Source organism: Bubalus kerabau, chromosome 6 (assembly GCF_029407905.1).
Source record: "Bubalus kerabau isolate K-KA32 ecotype Philippines breed swamp buffalo chromosome 6, PCC_UOA_SB_1v2, whole genome shotgun sequence".
NCBI classification, from domain to species: Eukaryota; Metazoa; Chordata; class Mammalia; order Artiodactyla; family Bovidae; genus Bubalus; species Bubalus kerabau.
In genome coordinates, this window is record NC_073629.1 from 17,544,944 (window position 1) to 17,569,672 (window position 24,729).

The following is a 24,729-nucleotide window of genomic DNA, read 5'->3' on the forward strand; positions in this document are numbered from 1 at the left end:
ACTCCAATACTTTGGCCACCTGATGCAAAGAGCTGACTCATTTGAAAAGACCCTGATGCTGGGAAAGATTGAGGGCAGGAGGAGAAGGGGACGACAGTGGATGGGATGGTTGGATGGCATCACCGACTCAATGGACATGGGTTTGGGTGGACTCCAGGAGTTGGTGATGGACAGGGAGGCCTGGCATGCTGCGGTTCATGGGGTCGCAGAGAGTTGCACACGACTGAGCGACTGAACTGAAATGAAACCAGTCTCCAGACGAGGGGAAGAAGAACTCTCTTCCTCACCATCTTGAATTGTAGATTCCGGGGATGTGGAAGAACATTCTCCAGAAACAACTTCCTTCTCCTTCTCTTCAGATGTCACCAAGAATAAAGAATTGGTAAGTATCATTCTCAAATGGCCCACGGTACATCCAATTCAAACCAATCACCTGTTTCCTGTCCAAATTTATTTGCAAGCTCTCCGGAGATTTTTCCCCTTTTCATTTTATTTTTCTCCCTACTCTCTCTCCCCATTGAGCCAACAGGCCAATGGGGCCAATCAGAAAACCAAACCAACAACACGCTCCAGCCCCTGTGGATTTTCCAGGGGCAAAGACTTCCCAGGTCTTTCTTGTTTGCATCTGTTATGAACAAGTGGTTACTTGATAACACAGACATACATAGGTGTGCTCTTGCATTCCCCCCAGCCCCCAATTTTTGGTTTCTTTTTCCTTTTTGCAGAAAATGCAAACAAAAGAAAAACAAGGTTTTCTACTGAAGGTACATCTCTTCTTCAATATGAAGACATTAATTGAATTGATTGGATCCCCCATGCAGTGGTCAGCAAGGTCCTTTGGCAACTGGCAGAACATCTTGAGTCTCAGGAGCTGGGGTTTGTTTGAAGAAACTTCCCTACACGAGTCATGAGCAAAGGGAGATAGATGTGTGGGGAGGGAGAGGGCTCGTGGGGAGGAGGACGAAAGGAGAAAAGAACGTCATTGGTGAGGAAGAAAATGAGAAACTGCTTCTGTTTCTCCCCCCAACCTCCTTCCCTATTTTCTTGCCAAAGGATGACTCCAGCCCACCCAGGGTGTGAGCTGAGTTCACTCTTGGGGTCTTCGATGCATACTGTTTTGTGTTCACTTCCACTGAACATCACCTTTGTGTATTTTTATCATTACATATTTGGTTCCCAAGGCATCTTAATCAGTCACTGAGAAATGAAGGTTGCCTATTAGAATAGGTCCAGCTTATTCTTTGTTATGAGAATGCATTTCTTAGGTGAGAAGCCAGTCTCTCCAGAATATTCCACAGTAGTCAACTTCTGGTTCCCCCTTGAGCCTGGTCCTTTCCCCTCCTCTCCTCTCCACAGAAAACAAGAGTTGTCATGTCATTGCCATTGGTGACTGACTCATCTGGACCCTTAGAGATAGAATGCTGTTCAGAACCATCTTCTGATGACCTGCCGAGGTGACCCTTTTTCTCAGGAGGTCTTCTGATGTCATCTGGGTGACCAGCTGGAGGGATGTGAAGCTGGCAGTGAGGAAGCTGTCCCTGTACTGGACCATCTTGATGGCACTGAGCCAGTCATCCATGGTGGTGAAGGTCGTGAAGTCTGGGATGGAGCAGTGGAGCAGGGGCTGGGAAGGAATGGTGGTGATGGTAGCCACAGTCTTGAGGCTTGCCAGGTTCCAGATCATCTTGTCCAGAGTATTGACAATCTCTGCAAAGCAGGGTTGGCTGTTACTGTCCTTCTGCCAATAGTCCAGCATGAGCTGGTGTAGAGCAGCTGGGCAGTCCATGGGCAGGGGCAGCCCATAGTCCTGCTCAATGGCATTGATAACATCTTGGTTGGACCTGTCCTAGTAGGGTCTCTTTCCAAACGACGTGACTTCCCACATGACAATCCTGTAGCGCCAGAGGACTGGCAGACGTTAACTTCCGGTAGGCAATGGCCTCCAGAGCCATCCATCTCACTGGGATGTTGCCTCTCAAGGATGGCCAAACTGCCCCATGACGCTCGCCTCACTCAGAAAGTCCCATCACTGCTTGTCTGAGTACCCAGCCTTCAGCATCTTGATGGCCACATAGATTTCCCTCTTGCCCAGAAGTTTCCAATGCCCCTTGTGCACCTCTCCAAACCCTCCTGCTCTGATGATCTCTTTGCTGTACACAGCTTCTTTGCTGTAAGCACGTTTCCTGCTGCAGACAATGGACATGGCCACCACGAACACCACCCCAGCTGCCGCCGAATACCATGCCAGGCTGCAGGCCATTGATCCGTACAGTGTTAGTCTGGCTCCTGGCCATGGAGGAGTTGAACTTATTGTGTTCCTTCTCACAGTACTGGATCTCATATTCCAGGATGATGCCATTGGGCTGCTCGAGCTGTGGCCATGACAACATGATGCTCCTCATGGTGGCACTGACCTGTGCATGAGGGAAACAGTGGAAGGGGTGAAGCCTTGGACTTCCATCTCCATCGTCTTCTCAGCCTGCACCTTGCTCTCCTGTGGGTAACTTCAAGGTCCACCTGAACATCATACACTCACCCCCCAAACCCACAATTCTTCTATTTTTTATTCCAATTCTGTCATTAATAACATATAACTTGTTTTATTACAGTTTAAAAAACAGTCTTCTGTAAACTTTAATGTTGCAATACACTAAACATATACAATATATATTTTTATTAAAATAGCAATTAATACTTTAAAATCATAAACATCAGAAGAGTTTGGGGGTTAGAAAGGATTATTACGGGAATTAGAGACTACTGGTGTCTGTCCATTTCTGATATGCAGGTCTCAAGAGCAGTTGTATTGAGTGTAGGATGGGCGGGCAGGTTCCCCCACTCCTGTGGCATCTGACTTCCTGCTCCTCCCAGGGCCCCAGGGGAGGGGGGACTTGGCCTTTTAGTCCAAGATCCCAGAGCCCCCCCCATTCCTCTGTCTGAGTCTCACTGTCCAGGGGACCTGTCAGTTGAAGGCTGCTGGCCAGATACCCAGGTGGAATTACTCCTGTGGGACCTTTCTAGATACTCCCTGCTGCTGCTGCTGCTGCTGCTAAGTCTCTTCAGTCGTGTCTGACTCTGTGCGACCCCATAGACAGCAGCCCACTAGGCTCCTCTGTCCCTGGGATTCTTCAGGCAAGAACACTGGAGAGACACTCCCTACTAACAGACAACTCCCTCAGCAAAGAGCAGCAAACAGATCCAGTGCCTTGTGGACTGACCCCCGGGGACATCAGGGCCCAAGGTCATGTCCAGATCCTGAGGCTGTGCTTGGGTCCTGCACACCCTGTCCAGAAAACCCCCTTCTGTCTGACTCTGCAGCTCCCGAAGGACTCCATCACCTGTGTTTGTGTTGCAGGTTCTGGTCTCAATCCTGGACTCCAGGCTGGGCCTCTGAGAGGATGGAGCCCACAGGCCATTAGGAGCCTTATCTGGACAAACATTGAGAGAGGGCTCACTGCTCATCTCCTGAGGCCCGTATTTAGTACAAGCTCAGTTTGGTCGTATAGATTTAGTTTTAGTATTATCTACAGTTTTTTTTTTCTATTATGTGTATTTATATTCGATATGTTCAGTTATGTATGTTTGTTCTGTAGTTAAAGTTTTTTATATTAAAATTTATTTATCCATCTAGTTGCCTTTAAATTGATTTTCCATAAAATCAAACACACATAAGAAAGCACTCTGAAAGGAGGTAGAACTCAGTGGATAATTATAAGGCAGTCACCCTAGCGTCCGCTCCCTCTCTTATGTAATGCTCATTCATCTCATTTGAGTAAGGAACTGTAAATTTAGTATCCACCATCTGTCCTTGTGTCTGTCTTTCAAAGGATTCTGTTTTCTGAAGTCTGTTTTTCCCATTAGTCAAGGCAATGTTATTACCTTAGGTCTTTCATGATGACTTGGATGTATGGACTTTTGATACCCAATCATTTTGTCTGGAAAAGAATTCATGCATCATCGTGTCTCTCCTTGAGTATCTTAACTGTGTTGCCCTGTTTACTTCTGACACAGGGTATTTCTCTCCATAAAGGTTGATAAAATTCTAATTTTTGTTTCCTTATATGTCACTTGTTCTTTTATTCTAGATATCCAGAGGCCTTTTGTTTTTCTTTAAAGCCCAATAATATTTCCAGAACATCATTTGCTATTAGTCATTGCAAGTTAATTCTCATAGTTCTGTTTAATAAACAGTTTCAAACTTTTTTTTACTTTCAGAACAATTTGCATGATAATGTTTAGTATTTGCTTTCCATCTTGGCTTTGATTTTTTTCCCATTTATTCCAATCATTCATATATCAGATCTATCTTCCACTTTTGACACATTCATCAAATAGCTTTCAATTTTTTTTGCTATATTTACTTTCCAGAAATTTTTATTCAATAGGGTTTAAGAATTTCCTTCATACTCTACATTCTTATAATACATTTTTATTATATTTCTCTTAATTTGAAATTTATCTACAATGATATTTTCAATGTTTTATTAATCTTTGGAGCAATGTGCATTCATTTCTGAGTTGTTTAATCCTGATCTATGATGTACTTTCCTATTTTGAATCTTTTCTTCAAAATTTCAATATTTATTATTAAACATGTCATTATTCATGAAAAGAGAATCATTGCACCCATGGAGAATTTGCTAGAGATTTGTGTAGGGCTTGCTTATTTCCTAGTTCTTTGTACTTTTTAAAAATTGAAGTGTAATTCACTTACAACAATGATAGTTCCAGGCACCCATCATAATGATTTAATATTTCTGTGGATTACAAATGATCCCCACAATAATTCTAGTTACATCTGCAAGCAAACTTATATTATTGACTATAGTCTCCATGCTGTATGTTTCAACTCCTTACTCATTTATTTGTAACTGAAAGCTTGTAAGTCTCAATTTCCCTTTCCAATTTCTTTTATTATCTCTTCTCTCTGGCAATCACATTTGTTCTCTGTATCTATGACTCTTTTTCTGTTTTCTTATGTGTACTGTGAATTTTGTTTTAACGATTCCACATACAAGTGAAACTGTACTGTATTTGTCCTTCTCACTCTTATTTCACTTAGTGTAATACACTCTATGTTCTTTCATGTCACAAACGGCAAGATTTCATTCCATTTTATGGCTGAGTAGCATTCCATGTGGAGAAGGCGATGGCACCCCACTCCAGTACTCTTGCCTGGAAAATCCCATGGGCGGAGGAACCTGGTGGGCTGCAGTCCATGAGGTCGCTGGGAGTCGGACACGACTGAGTGACTTCACTTTCAGTTTTCACTTTCATGCATTGGAGAAGGAAATGGCAACCCATTCCAGTGTTCTTGCCTGGAGAATCCCAGGGACGGGATAGACTGGTGGGCTGCCATCTATGGGGTCGCACAGAGTCGGACACGACTGAAGCAACTTAGCAGCATCAGCATTCCATTGAATGTATGTACTACATCTTCTTTATCCATTTATCTGCTGGTGGACATTTAGGGCTCTTGTATATCTTGGCTTGGCTTTTTAAATAATGTTGCAGGGAACGTAGAGGTATCTATGTCTTTTGAAATTACTGTTCTTATTTTCTGAGGAAAAATACCTAGAATTGGAATAGCTGGATCCTATGGTATTTCTAATTTTCACTTTTTTGAGGAAATCCCATACTTAAGATAGCTCATAATAATGCATCTTTGTACACTTTGACTCATGCTGTACATACAACAAAAATTCCTGTTTTCTTTACTATATATTGGTTCTTAAAGGCAGAGAAATTCTTAGAACACATCTTTTCCCCACCGATCCTTATACATAATTTTCAGTAGTTAGAAATGTGTTTGTTAAGTTCTTTTCCCTCATGTTTTGAAGATTCTTTACAATTCCTATAAATAAAGTTGGTATTTTCTATAATCATGAATTATTGAGGGCCACTGAATGGGATACATAAAGAACTGGAAAAGAAAATTTAATAAAAATAATTTTGATTACAAAGCACATTTGTTCCTGTGTTAATGGATTGTTTGATAGGATATAGGCTGGGATGCAGAATTATGGAAAAAAGAGACACAAAAAGTGTGGGAATGCATGAAAAGGCAGACTTCTCTGCAAAGGCAGAAAAAGTAGCATTTATTTGTCCAAAAATAGAAAATATAATTCTGTATCAATGGTGGAAAGTGAATTTTCCCCAGGAAAAGATTTAACTCCAATAGAGTAAACTTAAAATTTGTTTTCAGTTTTTGACAGTTTTCCTTTTTGGTAGAAAAAATGTTAGTGCTAACTTGCATGTGCGTGTGTGCTCCGTCCCATCCGACTCTTTGCCACCTTCTGGACTGCAGCCCACCGGGCTCCTCTGTCCATGGGAATTCCCAGGCAAGAATCTGGAGTGGGCTACCATTTTCATCCTCCAGGTGATCTTTCCAACCCAAGGTTTGAACTCTCGTCTCCTTGTGCTGCAGGCAGATTTTTTACCACTGAGTCAACTGGGAAGCCCCACTTAACTTTCATGGTTGATGTTATTTTGCTGGTTCAGTTTACAAAATTATTTGCAAACTTCATTGAAACTAACTACACTGTCACCTTATTAGCCAAGTGGATATGAAAGTGAAATAAGTGTTACACAGTCATGTCAGACTCTTTGTGACCCCATAGACTGTAGCCTGCCAGGCTCCTCTGTCCATGGGATTGTCCCTGCAAGGAAAATCGTGGGTGTGCCTTATGAAGGGAAGAGGGGCCAAGATTAAAATGTGCTTCAAGTGAGAGATGATGGGGCATTAGACTACCAATCTGGAGAAGCATTGATGTATTTAAGAGAGATTTATCAGAAGATGATTTCTTCTCTAGGCAGCCTAGACAGTAACCATGATCACTCCATCCTCCCCTCACCATGACCCATGCATTTTGATTCACTTTTACATTTATGCATACTGCATCATAAAAGGTATTTATGGGACTACCATAACTCTTATATCTAATTAATAATTCTCATCAATTTTTCTCCTTTTACCCATGCTTAATTTTTCTTCATAGTCCTTACAAGGAATTCAGTCACTTTATAATGCATGTTTGTTTGCTTATCTGTCAGTGTCCCCTGCAATTGTTTTGAAAGCAAGGTTTGACTCCTTGGCTCACTGCTAGATCCCAGCTTGAGCTGCACTGCTACACCTTGCTTAGGAAACAGCGTCTCAAACAGTGCAACCACAGGCTGCATCTCAAAAGACAGGTAAGAAGAGGCACTGGGGGATGGTAACTCATCCCAACCAGAGGCTGGTAAGATGCAGCTGCACCACTGCCAAGGCCTCACTGTCCTGCCTGGAAGAGCTCTTCACCGTCGTCAGCGCTGGTGGACGCTGACTCTGACTTTCTGACCACTTGCGCTGTGCCTTTACCTCTTGTCAAGATGGCATCATTTTGGTTCACTGGAAACTCTGGTGACAAAAGTACACAAAAGCCATTCCCCGAAATTGCTTTTAGTTCCTAGTATTCCATAGTTAGCACATGAGTATGGAAGGAAGCCAGAGGTGATTTGTGAGTGGGTCCTCTCTGCTCAGAGCACCAGGTCTTCCCTGGACAGGAGGCTCAGAGACTGCAATCATGCTACCTTGCTAACTGAAGAAAAAGTTTCAGTTTCCTTAGCAATTCATATAAAAAGTTCATTTTTCTGCTTAGAGTTGTTAACCATAGAAATGCATCATGTTCTTGCAGACAAACCTTTGGTAACAAATCTGTGTGAGTGTGTGTGTGTGTGTGTGTGAATCACTCAGTCATGTCTGACTCTTTGTGACCCCAGGGATTGTATCCTGCCAGGCTCCTCTGTCCATGGAATTCTCCAGGCAAGATTACTGGAGTGGGTTGCTATTCGCTTCTCCAGGGCAACTTCTGGACCCAGGAAAAGAATCTGGGTCTCCTAAATTACAAGTGGATTCTTTATAATCTGAGCCACCAGGGAAGCCCAACAAGAGTATACCTTTATTCAAACATCAAGCCTTTGAAAAGACAACACAAACAGTAATCAAACAGACTCCTCTGTCCTCCTCTATCCTCCAGATTTTGTTCAAATTCATTTCCACTGAGTCAGAAATTCTATCTAACCATCTTATCCTCTGCTGCCAGCTTCTCCTTTTGTCTTCAATCTTTCCCAGCATCAGGATCTTTTCTAATGAGTCAGATCTTCACATCAGGTAGCCAAAGTATTGGAGCTTCAGCTTCAGCAACAGTCCTTTCAATGAATATTCAGGGTTGATTTCCTTTAGGATTGATTGGTTTGATCTCCTTGCAGTCCAAAGGACTCTCAAGAGCACCACAGTTCAAAAACATCAATTCTTTGGCAATCAGCCTTCTTTATGGTCCAACCCTCACATCCATACATGACTACTGGAAAAACCATAGCTTTGACTACACAGACCTTTGTCATCACAGTGATGTCTCTGCTTTTTAATATGCTAAGTTTGTCATAGCTTTCCTTACAAGGACCAAGCGTCTTTTAATTTCATGGCTGCAGTCACCATCCACAGTGATTTTGTAGCCCAAGAAAATAAAATCTGTCACTGCTTCCACTTTTCCCCCTTCTATTTGCCATGAAGTGATGGGACCAGATGCCATGATTTTAGTTTTTCTAAGATCACTCTCCTCTTTCTCCCTCATCAAGAGGCTTTTTCATTTCTCTTCACTTTCTGCCCCTTCATGGTTCACAGCCTTGTCATCGCAAGGGGGCTTGCGTGACTCAATGAAGCTATGAGGCATACCAGGCAGGGCCACCCAAGATGGATGGGTCATAGTGAAGAGCTCTGACATAAGCTCCAGTGGTCTACTGGAGGAGGAAATGGCAACTCAGTCCAATATTCTTGCCACAAGAACCCCATGAATAGTATGAAAAGGTAAAAAGAAATGATATTGGGAGATGAGCCCCTCAGGTCAGAAGGTGTTCAGTATGCTACTGGTGAAGAGCAAGGGGAAATTACTAATAGCTCCAGAAAGAATGAAGGGGCTGGATCAGAGCAGAAACACTCAGTTGTGGATGTGTCTGGTGGTGAAAGTAAAATCCAATGCTATAAAGAACAATATTGCATAGGAACTTGGAAGTTTAGGTCCATGAATCAAAGTAAATTGGGCGTGGTCAAGCAGGAGATGGCAAGATTGAACATTGACATTTTAGGAAACAGTGAACTAAAATGGATGGAAATGGGCAAATTTAATTCAGATGACTATTATATCTACTACTGTGGGCAAGAATCCCTTAGAAGAAATGGAGTAGCCCACATAGTCAACAAGAGTTCAAAAGCAGTATTGGGTGCAACCTCAAAAACAACAAAGTGATCTCAGTTCATTTCCAGGCAAACCATTCAACATCACAGTAATCCAAGTCTATGCCCCAACCACTGATGCCTAAGAATCTGAAGTTGGCCAGTTCTTTGAAGACCTACAACACCTTCAACAACTAACACTAAAAAAAAAAAAAAAAAAAGGATATGTCTTTTTCATCATAGGGAATTGGAATGCAAAAGCAGGAAGTTAAGAGATACCCAGAATAACAGGCAGGTTTGACCTTGGAGTAAAAAATGAATCAGGGCAAAGGCTAAAAAAGTTTTGTCATGAGAATATACTGGTCATAGCAAACACCCTCTTCCAACAACACAAGAGATGACTGCACATGAACATCACCAGATAGTCAACACCAAAATTATACTGATTATGTTCTTTGCAGCCAAAGATGGAGAAGCTCCATACAGTCATCAAAAACAAGACCTGGAGCTGACTATATCTCACATCATTGGCTCCTTATTGCAAAATCCAGGCTTAAATTGAAGAAAGTAGGAAAAATCACTAGACCATTCAGGTATGACCTAAATCAAATCCTTTATGATTATACAGTGAAGGTAACAAATAGATTCAAGGGATTAGATCTTGTAGACAGAGTGCCTGAAGAACTCTGGACAGAAGTTAGTAACATTGTACAGGAGGCAGTGACCAAAACCATCCTAAAAAAAAGAAACGCAAGAAGGCAAAGTGATTGTCTGAGGAAGCTTTACAAATAGCTGAGGAAAGAAGAGAAGTGAAAAGCAAAGGAAAAAGGGAAAGGTGTACCCAACTGAATGCAGAGTTCTAGAGAACAGCAAGGAGAGATAAGAAGGTCTTCTTCAATGAACAATTTAAAGAAATAGAGGCAGACAAAAGGATGAGAATGACTAAAAATCTCTTCTAGAAAATTAGAGGGAAAATATAAAGGGAACATTTCATGCAAGGATGGGCATGATAAAGAACAAATGGTAAGGACCTAACAGAAGCAGAAGAGATTAAGAAGAGGTAGCAAAAATACACAGAATAACTATACAAAAAAAAAAAAAAAGGTCTTAATGACCCTGATAACCACAATGGTGTGGTCACTCACCTAGAGCCAAATATCCTGGAATGTGAAGTCAAGTGAGGCTTAAGAAGCATTATTACTAACAAAGCTAGTGGAAGTGATGAAATTCCAGCTGAGCTGTTTCAAATCCTAAAAGATGATGCTGTGAAACTGCTGCACTCAATCTGTCAGGAAATTTAGAAAACTCAGCAGTGGCCACAGAACTGGAAAAGATCAGTTTTCATTCCAGCCCAGAGAAAGGCAATGCCAAAAAAATGGTCAAATTACTGTATAATTTCACCCATTTCACATGATAGCAAGGTTATGCTGAAAATCCTTCAAGCTAGGCTTCAGTAGTACATAAACTGAGGACTTCCAGATGTACAAGCTGGGTTTAGGTAGAGGAAAGTGAAAGTGAAAGTAAAGTCGCTCAGTCCTGTCCGACTCTTTGCGACCCCATGGACTGTAGCCTACCAGGCTCCTCCATCCATGGGATTCTCCAGGCAAGAGTACTGGAGTGGGTTGCCATTCCCTTCTCCAGGGGATCTTCCCAACCCAGGGATCGAACCCGGGTCTCCCACATTCCAGGCAGACACTTTAACCTCTGCGCCACCAGGGAAGCCCAAGGTAGAGGAACCAAACATCAAATGGCCAGCATTCATTGGATCATAATGAAAGCAAGGGAATTCCATAAAAACATCTGCTTCATTGACTATGCTGAAGTCTATGACTGTGTGGATCACAACAAACTGTGGGAAATTCTTAAAGAGATGGGAATACCAGACCATCTTACCTGTCTCCTGAGAAACCTGTATGTGGGTAAAGAAGCAACAGTTAGAATCAGACATGGAACAACTGACAGGTTCAAAACTGGCAAAGGAGTACGTCAAGGCTGTTTATTGTCACTTGGCTAATTAACTTCTATACAGAATACATTATGGGCTTCCCTGGTAGCTCAGCTGGTAAAGAATCCACCTGCAATGCAGGAAACCCCAATTCAATTCCTGGTCTGGAAGATACCCTGGAGAAGAGATGGGCTACCCACTCCAGTATTCTTGGGCTTCCCCGGTAGCTCAGAGGGTAAAGAATATGCCTGCAATGTGGGAAACCTAGGTTCGATCTCGGGGCTGGAAGATCCTCTGAAGGAAGGCATGGCAAACTACTCCAGTATTGTTGCCTGGAGAATCCCCATGGACAGAAGAACCTGGCAGGCTACAGTCCACGGGGTCACAAAGAGTCAGACATGACTGAGCGCCTAAGCATAGCACAGAGTACATTATGCAAAATGCCAAGCTGGATGAATCACAGGCTGGAATCAAGATTGCCAAGAAAAAAACCCACAACCTCAGAAATGCAGGTGATACCACTCTAATGGCAGAAAGTAAAGAGGAACTAAAGAACCTCTTGATGAGGGTGAAAGAGGAGAGTGAAAAGCTGGCTTGAAACTCAATATTTTATACATAGTAGTGTATATATGTCAATCCCAATTTCCCAATATAATTGGGAAATATATATTGGGAAAAAATATATATTGTTTCACCTCCCCTCCTTACCACTTTGATATCCATAAGTTTTCTCTACATCTGTCTCTCTATTTCTGCTTTGTGAATAGTTCATCTGTGCCATTTTTCTAGATTCTGTATATAAGTGATATTATTATATGATATTTGTTTTTCTGTTTCTGACTTACTTCACTCCGTATAACAGGCTCTAGGTCTATCCATGTCTCTGCAAATGGCACTGTTTCATTCCTTTAAATGGGTGAGTAATATTCTATTATATATACCAAATCTTCTTTACCCACTCCTCTGTTGATGGACATTTAGGTTGCTTCCAGTCCTAGCTGTTGTAAATTGTGCTTCAATGAACATTGTGGTGCATGTATCCTTTTGAATTACTTTCTCTAGGTATATGCCCAGGAGTGGGATTGCTGAGTCATATGATAATTCTATTTTTAGTTTTTTGAGGCACCTCCATGCTGTTCTCCATAGTGGCTGTACCAATTTACATTCCCACCAACAGTACAGAAGGGTTCCCTTTTCTCAACATCCTCTCCAGGATTTGTTGTTTGTAGATTTTTTTACAGCAGCCATTCTCACCAGTGTAAGGTGATACCTCTTTGTAGTTTAGATTTGCATCTCACTATTAGTAATGTTGCTGAGCACCGAAGAATTGATGCTTCTGAACTGTGGTGTTGGAGAAGACTCTTGAGTGTCCCTTGGACTGCAAAGAGATCCAACCAGTCCATTCTAAAGGAGATCAGTCCTGGTGAAACTCCAATACTTTGGCCACCTGATGCAAAGAGCTGACTCATTGGGAAAGACCCTGATGTTGGGAAAGATTGAAGGCAGGGAGGGATTGGGGGCAGGAGAGAAGGGGACGACAGAGGATGAGATGGTTGGATGGCATCACTGACTCGATGGACGTGAGTCTGGGTGAACTCCGGGAGTTGGTGATGGACAGGGAGGCCTGGCGTGTTGCGGTTCATGGTGTCACAAAGAGTCGGACACAACTGAGCAACTGAACTGAACTGAATTAGTAATGCTGAGCATCTTTTCATGTGTTTGTTGGCTATCTTTATGTCTTCTTAGGAGAAATGTCTATTTAGATCTTCCACCCATTTTTTTTCATTGGGTTGTTTGTTTTTTTTTTTGATATTGAGATACATGAGCTGTTTGTATATTTTGGAGATTAATCCCTCATCAGTTGCTTCATTTGTAAATATTTTCCCTCATCCCGAGGGTTGCTTTCATTTGTTTATGGCTTCCCTTGCTGTGCAAAAGCTTTTAAGGCCATTTTAGCAATATTAATTCTTCCAATCCAAGAGCATGCAATATAATTCCATTTCTTTGAGTTGCCTTCAGTTTCCTTTATTAATGTTTTATAGTTCTCAGCATTTAAGTCTTTCACTTCCTTGGTGAAGTTTAGTCTTAAGTATTTTATTTTGGGTGTTTCAATTTTTAAAGGTTTTTTTTTTTTTTCTGACATTTCATTATTGGTGTTAAGAAATGCAACCAATTAGACAGAACCAATCAGCTTTTACTCTATCTCATGCCACCCCAGCCCTATCCCCCAGAGTGAATGATTCAGAAGTCTGTGTTCCTTAGAGCTGAGAGATAATAGAAAGTATACATTGGTCTCTGCCCCCTGTTTCTGGCACAAAGCTCCTCAAACCCTTGCATTAGAAACATCTTTTGTTCTAATTCTTGGTCTTTGACCCTGACTCAGGGTGCCGGGGTCCAGCCCTGGTGGATCCAGGGAATTCGAAGCGGGGACAGCGTCGGCGAGGATCAGGAAACAGTTGCTTAATTAAATGTTAATTAAGGATATAAAAAGTGGTGTAATAAGGATAGCTCAGCAAAGAAATTCAGTGGAGAAAAGAGGCTGAATAACTTGGTTTACATGGAAAGCTAATAAAATTCCAAGGCAAGGAATTTATATCACCTATGTAGGCCGCAGGCGTCCTCCTGTTCTCCCGAAGGAGAGGAGACACTAAGGCCTCCCCGGTCAGATCTTAGAACCCCGGGCATAATTAGTAGGCTTGACGAGCCTCCACGCTCCAGATGGGAATTCAGCCAGAAGGTGAGAGAAAGAACGACGTGGGGAGACCAAGTTCTGGTGAACAAGGCCCGCACTTTATTTCCCAAAGTAGTTTTTATACCTTAAGTTGTGCATAGAGGATAATGGGGGAAGGGGTAGAGTCATGCAAGGACAGCAGTCCTTGATCCTAATCGAGCCAGGCTTTCTTCCTGCAAACTTATCATATGCAAAAGTTTAAGTGAATTACATCATCTTCTGGCCAAGAGGTCTGTTAACATTTTATGATCCTTTCTTCAGAAAACTTATTTTTCTCTAAAGGTGATCATTCTAAAGTCAGACGCCACCCTCCAAAAGCATTAGATAAAGTTGCATTCCTATAGGGCAAAGGTGTGGTGGGCTATAACAAGAAAAGAATTAACTCAAGGGTCCAAGGTTACAAACATTAAAGCTACTACTTACATTCCTATACACCAATTATATTAATCAATACACTCCCAGGGACACAGTAGGTAAGGGATATGGAAACTTAGCAGCAAACATTGGCCCAACAAGTGAAAAACCCTTCACCAATACAATTTCAATATTTTAATTGCTCAAAGGAATCTGTATTTAGACAGTTTAGAACACCTCATGCCTCTCACAGTTGGGAGGCTCTGAACAATCACATGTGGCCGGAAGAACCTATTCAGGCAGGCTAGAGGACTTCCAAAGGAGTTTGTAGGTTGAAACACTCTTGTCATGCCCAGGAATTTTATTAACTGGAGCTGTAAGTTAACTCTTTTTCAGAGAGAGGTGGTGGGGGGACAGCCCCCTGTAAAGTCAGAGGTGTAGGTGAGAGCACAAAGCAGTGAAGTGGGCAGACTCTGGTTTTGGGGGTAGATGCTCGAGAATTTCCAGGGGGACTCCTGAGGCTCGATCCTGCCTTTGCGTATGCTGAGCCTCCTTCCTCATGACCTTTGCCACGGGCGGAGTTCCTCACGCTGGCTCCCGGCAACAGGGCATTGAAACCCTTGTACTCTCCTGGGTGATAGGAGTGTCACTTTAAAGAAGTGACTCTGGGTGGGCTGCTAATTGAGGGTTGGTCACCAAAATGACCAAGCCATGATTAGAAGCTTGAAATGTTCAGTTCTTCCCTCATTCTCTTAAGAAGAGAGAAGTACTGAAAATGGAGTTAATGATCCATCATCCCAAGTGATGAGGACGCCATAAAATCCCAAAAATAAAGGATTTGGAGGGCTTCCAGGAGGTATAGGAGAGGAGCACAGCCAGAGAGGGCATGGAAGCTTCATTCTTCTGCTTCTATCCCCAAAACATGATTTTATGCAAAGCCTGGTGGTAAGCATTGGGAAAAGATTCAGTTCAGTTTAGTCACTCATTCATGTCCGACTCTTTGTGACCCCATGAACCGCAGCAGGCCAGGCTTCCCTGTCTATCACCAACTCCCAGAGTCCACCCAAACCCAGGTCCATTGAGTTGGTGATGTCATCCAACCATCCCATCCTCTGTCATCCCCTACTCCTCCTGCCTTCAATCTTTCCCAGAATCAGGGTCTTTCACAATGAGTCAGCTCTTCGCATCAGATGGCCAAAGTATTGGAGTTTCAGCCTCAACATCAGTCCTTCCAATGAACACCCAGGACTGATCTCCTTTAGGATGGACTGGTTGGATCTCCTTGCAGTCCAAGGGACTCTCAAGAGTCTTCTCTAACACCACAGTTCAAAAGCATCAATTCTTCTGCTCTCAGCTTTCTTTATAGTCCAACTCTCACATCCATATATGACTAATGGAAAAACCATAGCCTTGACTAGACGGACCTTTGTTGGCAAAGTAATAATGTCTCTGCTTTTTAATATGCTGTCTAGGTTGGTCATAACTTTTCTTCCAAGGAGTAAGCATCTTTTAATTTCATGGCTGCAGTCACCATCTGCAGTGATTTTGGAGTCTAGAAAAATAAAGCCTGACACTGTTTCCACTGTTTCCCTATCTATTTGCTATGAAGTGATGGGACCAGATGCCATGATCTTAGCTTTCTGAATGTTGAGCTTTAAGCCAACTTTTTCAGTCTCCTCTTTCACTTTCATCAAGAGGCTTTTTAGTTCTTCTTCACTTTCTGCCATAAGGGTGGTGTCATCTGCATATCTGAGGTTATTGATATTTCTCCCAGCAATCTTGATTCCAGCTTGTGCTTCTTCCAGCCCAGCATTTCTCATGATGTACTCTGCATATAAGTTAAAGAAGCAGGGTGACAATATACAGCCTTGATGTACTCCTTTTCCTATTTGGAACCGGTCTGTTGTTCCATGTCCAGTTCTAACTGTTGCTTCCTGACCTGCATACAGGTTTCTCAAGAGGCAGGTCGGGTGGTCTGGTATTCCCATCTCTTTCAGAATTTTCCACAGTTTCTTGTGATCCACACAGTCAAAGGTTTTGGCATAGTCAATAAAGCAGAAATAGATGTTTTTCTGGAACTCTCTTGTTTTTTCCATGTTCCAGCAGATGTTGGCAATTTGATCTCTGGTTCCTCTGTGTTTTCTAAAACCAGGTTGAACATCTGGAAGTTCATGGTTCACGTATTGCTGAAGCCTGGCTTGGAGAATTTTGAGCATTACTTTACTAGCGTGTGAAATAAGTGCAATTGTGTGGTAGTTTGAGCATTGTTTGGCATTGCCTTTCTTTGGGATTGGAATGAAAACTGACCTTTTCCAGTCCTGTGACCACTGCTGAGTTTTCCAAATTTGCTGGCATATTGGGTGCAGCACTTTCACAGCATCCTCCTTTAGGATTTTAAATAGCTCAACTGGAATTCCATCACCTGCACTAGCTTTGTTCGTAGTGATGCTTCCTAAGGCCCACTTGACCTCACATTCCAGGATGTCTGGCTTTAAGTGAGTGATCACACCATCGTGATTATCTGGGTGGTGAAGATCTTTTTTGTACAGTTCTTCTGTGTATTCTTGCCACCTTTTCTTAATATCTTCTGCTTCTGTTAGGTCCATGAAGAGATTAGAGTATAAATAAATAAGAAGAATATAAATTAGAGTATAGATAAATTCAGAAGCTTTTACTACCAGAAGACACAGCTGCAAAAATTAAAATTTGCTGATTGGTGCTCACATGGAAACCAGCAAAGACATCCCAGCAACCCTGGAGAGACCTCATGTGACAATTGTGTGTGACAAGTCCTCAGTAGCACTGCCAAGCAGAAGCCAAAGAAAGAGAAAATCAAATATCCCCGCTCAGGGCAGCAGTCTCCCACTGGGTCTATGATTGGCACCACCAGAATAGGAACAGTGCTGTCTGTAGATGAGAATCTCAGGGAGCCTTCTGGGAATGGACCCCACCACTTCCTCCCACTCTCCAGCTTCAGCCTAGATGTGCCAGGCTTACCTTTAAGAGGCTGGGAAGCAGATCAGGAATGATCTTTGCAAATTTGAGTGGATTCTCCACCATGTCCCATATTTGAGCAGAAGTAACCCTAGGGTCACCCCTCAACACTGTCTGCATAGATGACCTAAGAGAAAGCAAATTCCTTTGGTTCTCAGGGTCACAGAATTAATAACAGTAAATCCCCCCTACACACCCATTCCAGACAAGATCTGGAAAGCTTTTCAGGAGGCAAGCACAGGCTCCAGGCTGCATTAGAGTTTTCAGGGTGGCATCTGAGAAGCAGCATTGTGTCCTGATACCCTCCATTGAGTGCCCCACCCACACTCCCTCCCTTCTTGCCCCTCCCCTAACTCCTTCTGGAAGCCCAGGTCAATGCTCAGCACAGCCCTAATGATCACAGACAGAGCAAGTGCCTATCTCTGATCACCATCTCACTGCCACCTCCCCAAAGTGTGTCGGCTGCTGGCAATGCTCCAAGGCTATTCAATGGATGCCCCCAACCAAGCTGTCCCTGATTCCCCCACCTGACAAGTGATTTCTCCCACCTCAGAATTCCAACAGTCTTCCCCTGAAGCTTTCTGAAGATACCTCACTTGCTGGTTCCACCAGTGTCCGTGGAGTTCTCACCTAGCTCTGGGCATCGGGGCCAGTGAGAGTGAGACGTGGACCAGACCTCAGCGAGTGCGGCCAGGGGACAGTGAGAAACCAACCCACATGCACAAGGACGTGGGGACCATGACTCTGCCTGGAGGCCTCCCATGGGAAGTACCACTGAACTGCAGGAGGTCTGGGGTCTCTGAGGTCTGGGGCCAGGGCCTCCCACCCTCTCCCTGCTCCCACCAGCACCGCACTGTATATCCCCAACACAGGGTAGACTGAGTTACTCGCGTGCCTCCAGGAGATGGAGCAACACTCAAGTACCATCCACACCCGCAATATCTTTCTCTCTCTGCTCCCCCTACACGCACATCCAGAACAGAGTCTGCACTCAAAATATAAGCAATACATAAGTATAAATAAACAGATAGACAAACAAGAAAAATAACAAGTGGTTTTTTGTTTTCTTCTGCCACCAAAGTGGGATCTTTTAGGAAGCCTGGACTGTGCTGCCTCCCTGGAGAAACCCTCAAGAGGTCCCAGACATTGACCACCCATTTGGGGTCTCCATTCCCTGCTATGACCTCTCCTAGTTGGTGGAAAGCTTGGTGTGAATGAGATTGGTCCAAAAAATAGGTCCCATCCTAGCGTGACATCAGACCAGCTCAGCAGAGGCCCAGGGAGCCTGAGGACTACCCACCAGATGAACCAGGACACTCTTGTGTCATATGAGGAAATTCAGGAAGAGGGAGTAGGACATTGATCAGTATCAGTAATTCATCAGCCCCTTTCCTCACCAAGCCTAGAGGGGCTCCGCTGACTACCCCATCTTGTTCCCACACCTAGCATTTCAACAGCAGGTTTGGACACACCAGAGCCTGGGGCTTGCCTGCCAACTCCGAAGATATTGTTTTGCATGGAGGAAAGTGAAAGGTCATGGAAGACGTGAAGGAATTCAGCATCAGAGACTTTGAGAAGAAACTTTGCCCAAGTCGTAGCCCCCCGGATCATTCCACGGCTGTCACCACCACTGGACCCAGACAGTGAGGTCTGAGTGGTCCAGGCGCCCCAGGGGCTGCGAGGGGAATTCAAGAGTGAGGAGGTGAACTCAGGACTCAGGTTCTGGCCCTGAGTGTTCCCTCAGCAGCAAGGGACCAGGCTGAGCCCACTGCCCTCTCTGTGTTCCCTCGTCCGTCACTGTGGGTCCTGACACCTGTCTCCCTCCCAGGATCCCCCGAGGACCAGGTGTGAAGATGGCAGTGAGGTGATGTGACTGTGAGTCCCAGAAGGCAGGGCCTGAGGTGAAACAACAAGTCTAGTTAAAGCATTAAGACTAAGAATTGGACCAGATTTTCAGGGATCTGGTCCTGACTGCTGTCTACTAGCGGTGTAGTCTTAGTTCACTTGAAGTCCTGATGCACGTATTTTCCACTCTTACATGGAGACAACAGACCTAGCGCCTGGTTGGTGAAGGACTAAAGAGAGAGCAAGAGTGGGTAGGTATGCTGAGCCCTGGAGTACCTTCAGTTCTCAGTAAGTGGCGGTGGGGTTATTGTTCTGAGACCGAGTTTGTAGAATGACTGAATAAATAAAAATGGAGACCATGCAGCCTTCAGAGTCCAAAATTCCATCCACTTTAGGTCCAGAAACCCAGTTTTCTCTACTCTGTTCCCAGTCCTGTTGCAGTACATCCCACCAGTTGCCCAGCCCTAGATCAAGCAGGGGACAGAGAAGCCTCTAGGGAAAGATCCTGGGAGGTGCAGTGTGTCCTGGGGTTCTGCTGGGAAAGGCTGAGCACACCCTCCTGGGTGTGGCCCACCCACCTGAGTGGGGCAATGCTCCAAGAAGCAGAGAGCGAACAGAGCCACAGGCCACGGGAAGCACCCAGCTAAGCCTTATAAAGGGACCAGTCTCTGTCCAGTGAGCATCTCACTCATCCTTCTCCTTGGTGACGTCTCCTCTGATCAGGTAAGTCTGCTCCGGCCTATCTACCTTTTGTAGGAGGAGCCGGGAAGCAGCTCTGGGAGGGGATGCAGGAGCCTGTGGTCCAGTCCTGACTCTGCCGCCAACATGCTGAGGTCCCATCTGTGTGGCAAGATGACCAATACTCCCTGGTCCTCCACTGGCTCCTCGGTGATGCTCTTGTGGACACGTGCCCAGTGGGAGCTGAGGACCCTCCCTCTCCTCTTGCTTTCTTCCTTGTCTGGACTCACCTGCTTATCAGGTCAAAAAACCCACTGACCTCACCCTTGAGGAGAGTGGGAGTCCCAGCCAAAGCCTTAACCCCAGGCCTGGGACCCCCACTCACCATAACTCTGGTGAGACGTCCTGCCCTGACCTGGGTAAGAGACTGATCAACCAGAGCTCCCCACCTCCTCCCAGCAGGAAAATACTCAGGGACCATCTGCACGCAGGGCTCGGCTCTGGTCTTGGCCACGTTGACAGAAGCCTTGGGTGGGTCCTCTTATTGACAGAACAGTGGGCTGTTTCTCCTACATCAGAAGGCAGGGGGCTTTGTCTTAGATGTTGACATGCATGATGCAGGGTCATGTCCTGGCTGCTTAGGAAAGTCTGGCATGGGAGGGCCTTTCTGTCCAGTTTCTCTGGCTGGGGTCCCAGGCAGCCTAGACCTCTGACTGCTGGGGGAAGAACCTGCTTAGGGAAGTCAGACGTTCTCTTTATTTGAATGAGGTCAAGCCTTGGAGATGCAGATAGTGCCCAGTAACAGAAAATCGGAAGGACCCCCATCTCCCACATTCCACCCAACAGCCTGGACCTGGGGCAGCTATTTCTGTTCAGTCCAAACCCCAGGCTGATTCTGATCCCCAGTCCCTCTTTCTGTCTCAGGGCTGGTCCAGGAAGACCCTCACCAGGGCTCAGGACAGGACTGCATTTCTGTCCATTTATTGTAGAGCTTGCTTCATGGTCCCGGTGGGTTTCTAGGGGGTCTTCCTGAAGCAGCCCAGGAGGCTCAGACCAGATCAGAGGTGACACTGTGCTGCCCCCGTGACTCTGACCCTGATGCTGAACCTGGAGGGGATGGATTTGCTGCTGTTTGGGGTGTGGGGTCATCCAAAGACTCTGGTTGCTGGGTCCCACCTCAGGCTCAGTCTTCTCGCTGGGGCTAACCCCCCATCTCTGCTTCCACACACTGTGGTCCTCCCCACAGTGCAGCCTGCCAATCTCCTTCACCTACTCACACCCTGAGCTGTGGGGGCCCAGCCCCATGCTTGGTTGCGCCCTCCTGCTCCTCAGCTACTCCTTCCACCATGCAAAGAAGCAGTTTCTTCTGCTCCAAATGAGCCACGCTTCGCTGGCTGCTCAGTCCCCATCCAGGTGTCCTAACTTGGGGACCCTCTCCTGGGGGAAGGACACAAAAGGTCACTGACTCCTCTCTGGCAGCTCTTTTGAAGCCAAGATGAGCGTCTCTCAGCTTGAGCAGGCCATTACAGACTTGATCAATCTGTTTCACAAATACTCGGGACACGATGACACCATCGAGAAGGAGGACCTGCTGCGGCTGATGAAGGAGAACTTCCAGAACTTCCTCAGTGCCTGTGTGAGTGGGGTTCTGGTCCCCCATGGTGACTGGGTCCTGGCATGACTGACGACCCTTTCCTGGGTGACAAGTCCCTCTGTTCTCTGATCCTCACTTTCTCATCTGCAAAAGGGCATCATAGAACTGCCTATCCTGACCTATATCAGGGTGTAAAGAGATGATGTATGTGGCAAAGTAGAAAAATGTGTGCATATAAGTAGTTGATGATAAGTTATCAAGAAGCGCTACAACTGGAGGGCAGTGGACGGGTCCCCTCTCGCCTGTCCCAGCTTCTGTATGAGACTCAAACTCTTCTGCTCAGATCTTGAGAGGCTCTAGAGGCTCCCCTCAGGGTTCTTGAGATCAGAGGGAAGGTGACAGAAATTCCATCACTGACAGAACTTAAGACCATTTTATACAACAAAGAACTCATCCACCGACCTGATTTAACTGGACAATTCGATGAACTGAACTGATTACAAAAAGAAGAGGTTACTAGGGAAAGCAAGAAGAGGGAACTCAGAGCAAGTAAGATCTCATAGGTCAAAAGAAGAAGGGGTTGGCACGAGGCAGACAAGGGTAGGGCTTATTTTGAGTCCCTGAGCAGAACTTAGGTAGGTGGTCACCTGCAGGGAGTTGGGGGGAGTGGGGGGGGGTGGTCTTGGGCTGGAGACTCCCCCCACCAGCAGACTGATCAGGACAGCTCTGGGCAGAGCCTGCTCACCATGTCAGGCTTTCATCCAAGTTCACATTTGGGGAAGGACTCTCCATTGAACTGCTGGGCAACGTCAGTGTCCCCACCTCATCCCACACCTCCCCTCCTCAATGCCACACCAGACACCTCTGTGCTGCGTTGGGTCCTCATTTCTCTGTCTCTACTTCTTCCTCTTCTCCCAGCTCATTGCTTTTGTGGAGCTGAATTTGCCTATTTTGGTGTCTTCTTCCCACAGGAGAAAAGGGGCAGACAATACTTGTCCGATATCTTTGAGAAAAAGGACAAGAATAAGGACCAGAGGATTGACTTTTCTGAGTTCCTGTCCTTGCTGGTGGACATAGCCACAGACTACCACAACCACAGCCACGGAGCAGAGCTCTGTTCTGGGGGAAATCAGTGAGCCCAGAGGCCTCCGGACAACCCAAGAAACAATAAAGTGTTGTCCCCCCAGATTCTGGCTTATTTCCTTTCTTTATGGGGGCGCCTATGTTGTCAAAACTGCTACTCCTTGGTGAATATTTTCTGGAATTTCCACCAGGTGGATGGACCAAGAAGGTGCAGCAGCGCACCCTCTCATGGCCTCCAGCATCAGCGAGCATTTTTCTCGGCAGGGCCTCTTGTCCACCTCTGTCCCTGCTCCCTAATAAATATAGCCATTTGGGGTCCCAGAGATGGAGGCCAGGACAAACCATTCCAGCAGGCCCCAGACATGCTTTTCCTTGTGAAGGCAGGGCTCAGCATCCGGTGACCAAGAAACCACAGGAAGCAGAAGCCAGTGTCTCCACACTGGGCCTCCTGCCCCAGCATTTTCCCGAGGGGCTGTGGAGACTGGCACCGATTTAAAAGGGTTTTCTTGCTGGGGGGGGTGCGCAGGGGAGTTTGAGGACACGGGCCATTTGTCGCTGTGAACAGGAGGCTCAGCAGTACCAGACGGTGGAGTCTCCTGTCCTGTGGCCTGGGGTCCTTGGGCTGTGTCCTGGTTCCTGTGCAAGCATTGGTGTGTTTTCGCCTGTGTGAGTGTCCCTGTGGAAGTGAGAGTCACCCTGTTTGCTGAGCTGATTCTCAGTAGCTGTTTGCTACAAGCCAGGAGCTGGGTGTTTGGGGATAGCACATGGTGATGGACGCTCCAGGCAGAGGAGGTCTAGCTAGTCCAGGGGTCCAGACATCCCATGGGAGTCAAGTGAGGAGACAGGACTGCAGAAGGAGCCCAGTGGAGAACCCTCTCAGGGAGGAGAAGGGGGGCTGTGCCGAGCGTGTACATGCCCGTCTCCTCTATCTGCCATGGGTAGGGGCATGTCATTACCCACTGGCCCTTTGAAGCCAGGCAAGGTGCTAGGGGCTGAGGATTTAGAAACAAGCACAACACAGGGGCTTCCCAAACAGATCACTGGCACTCCTCAGAGTATCTCCAGGGCACCACGAGGCAGAGTCAGTGCTTACCCCCTCCCCAGTGCCACTTACAGATCATGTCCCCTGCAGATTCAGCCAGCGTGCCCTGCTTGAGGGCACCTCTTCTGGCCCTATCACTCCCCACCCCCACCCCCGGCCCACTCAGCCTCCCACTAACCTCTTATTCAGGCAAACCTTCTTCCTGGACGAATCAGGCAACCGTCTCCACATCCTTCTGCTCTCCCGCCAGCAGGTGCCATGTAGGACAAGTTATTGTCCACGGGGGTGACTGCTCAGCTTCCTTGACACCATTCCTTGAGCACTTCAATTTCCAGACCATCACCTCCTCTCTGCTTGAGGAACATCCGTGGCAGACTATTTTGCAAACATTCATAACCAATGAAAAATAAGAAAATAGGCTGATTCATGTCAATATATGGCAAACCACTACAATATTGTAAAGTAATTAGCCTCCAATTAAAATAAACAAATTTTTTAAAAATAAGAAAATAGCACTAATAAAAGTGATTAAAAAATAACACTAGTAATCAGAACAAGGCAGGCAACACTTTACTGACTCCCGAGAGGTCTTCGTTGAGACCTCTGGGCTGAGCTGGGCCTGGCTAATCTCTGACCCTCAGTACAGGGCTTCTCGCCATGGGACTGGCTGTGTACATCTATGGCAACTGCAGCCTCACTAGAGAGAAACTCGGGAAAGCTGATCTTCTCATCTTGGTCTTGTCTTCTTTCTTAAAGAACTCTTCTAAGAAATCTGGCTCTAACAAACTCCCAGACTTAGAGAACCAATTTATGATTGCAGTTGGGAGGGATGGAACGAAAGGATAGTTAGCTTGAGATGAGCAGATACACACTTGCATATTTAGAATGGATAACGAACAAGGACCACCTACTATATAGCAGAGGGAACGCTGCTCAATGTTAAGGGGCAGCCTGGAGAGGAGAAAAGTTTGGCAGAGAATGGATACATATACACGTGTGGTTAAGTCCCTTCCATCCGCCTGAAACTAGACAACATTGTTATTAGGCTACGCACTCATGCTGAGTCGATTTAGTCACATTCGACTCTGTGCGAGGCTATGGACTGTAGCCCACTAGGCTCCTCTGTCCTTGGGATTCTGCAGCAAGAGTACTGGAGTGGGTTCCCATACCCTCCTCCAGGGGGTCTTCCCGACCCAAGGATCCACCCATGTCTCCCGGCTCCTGCGTTGATAGGTGGGTTTTTACCACTAGT

The 24,729-nt window shown here is 45.5% G+C and overlaps 1 protein-coding gene and 1 pseudogene across 1 annotated transcript; one reads left to right on the forward strand and one right to left on the reverse strand.

The window, feature by feature from the left end:
* Positions 1 to 1,369: 1,369 nt before the first annotated feature.
* Positions 1,370 to 2,467, reverse strand: LOC129656384 (ephrin type-B receptor 1-like; annotated as a pseudogene).
* An 18,786-nt stretch (positions 2,468 to 21,253) lies between these two features.
* Positions 21,254 to 22,488, forward strand: LOC129656021 (protein S100-A7-like). Its single transcript, XM_055586821.1, has 2 exons — positions 21,254 to 21,394; positions 22,324 to 22,488. The coding sequence occupies exons 1-2, from the start codon at positions 21,254 to 21,256 to the stop codon at positions 22,486 to 22,488; spliced, it is 306 nt and encodes a 101-aa protein (XP_055442796.1).
* Positions 22,489 to 24,729: the final 2,241 nt, after the last annotated feature.

Excerpts from the sequence above, each read along its gene's own strand:
- LOC129656021 (XM_055586821.1), top strand. The coding sequence starts at position 21,254 with ATGAGCGTCTCTCAGCTTGAGCAGGCCATTACAGACTTGATCAATCTG. Across the intron at positions 21,395-22,323 it reads AGAACTTCCTCAGTGCCTGT|GAGAAAAGGGGCAGACAATA; the intron begins GTGAGTGGGGTT and ends TTCTTCCCACAG.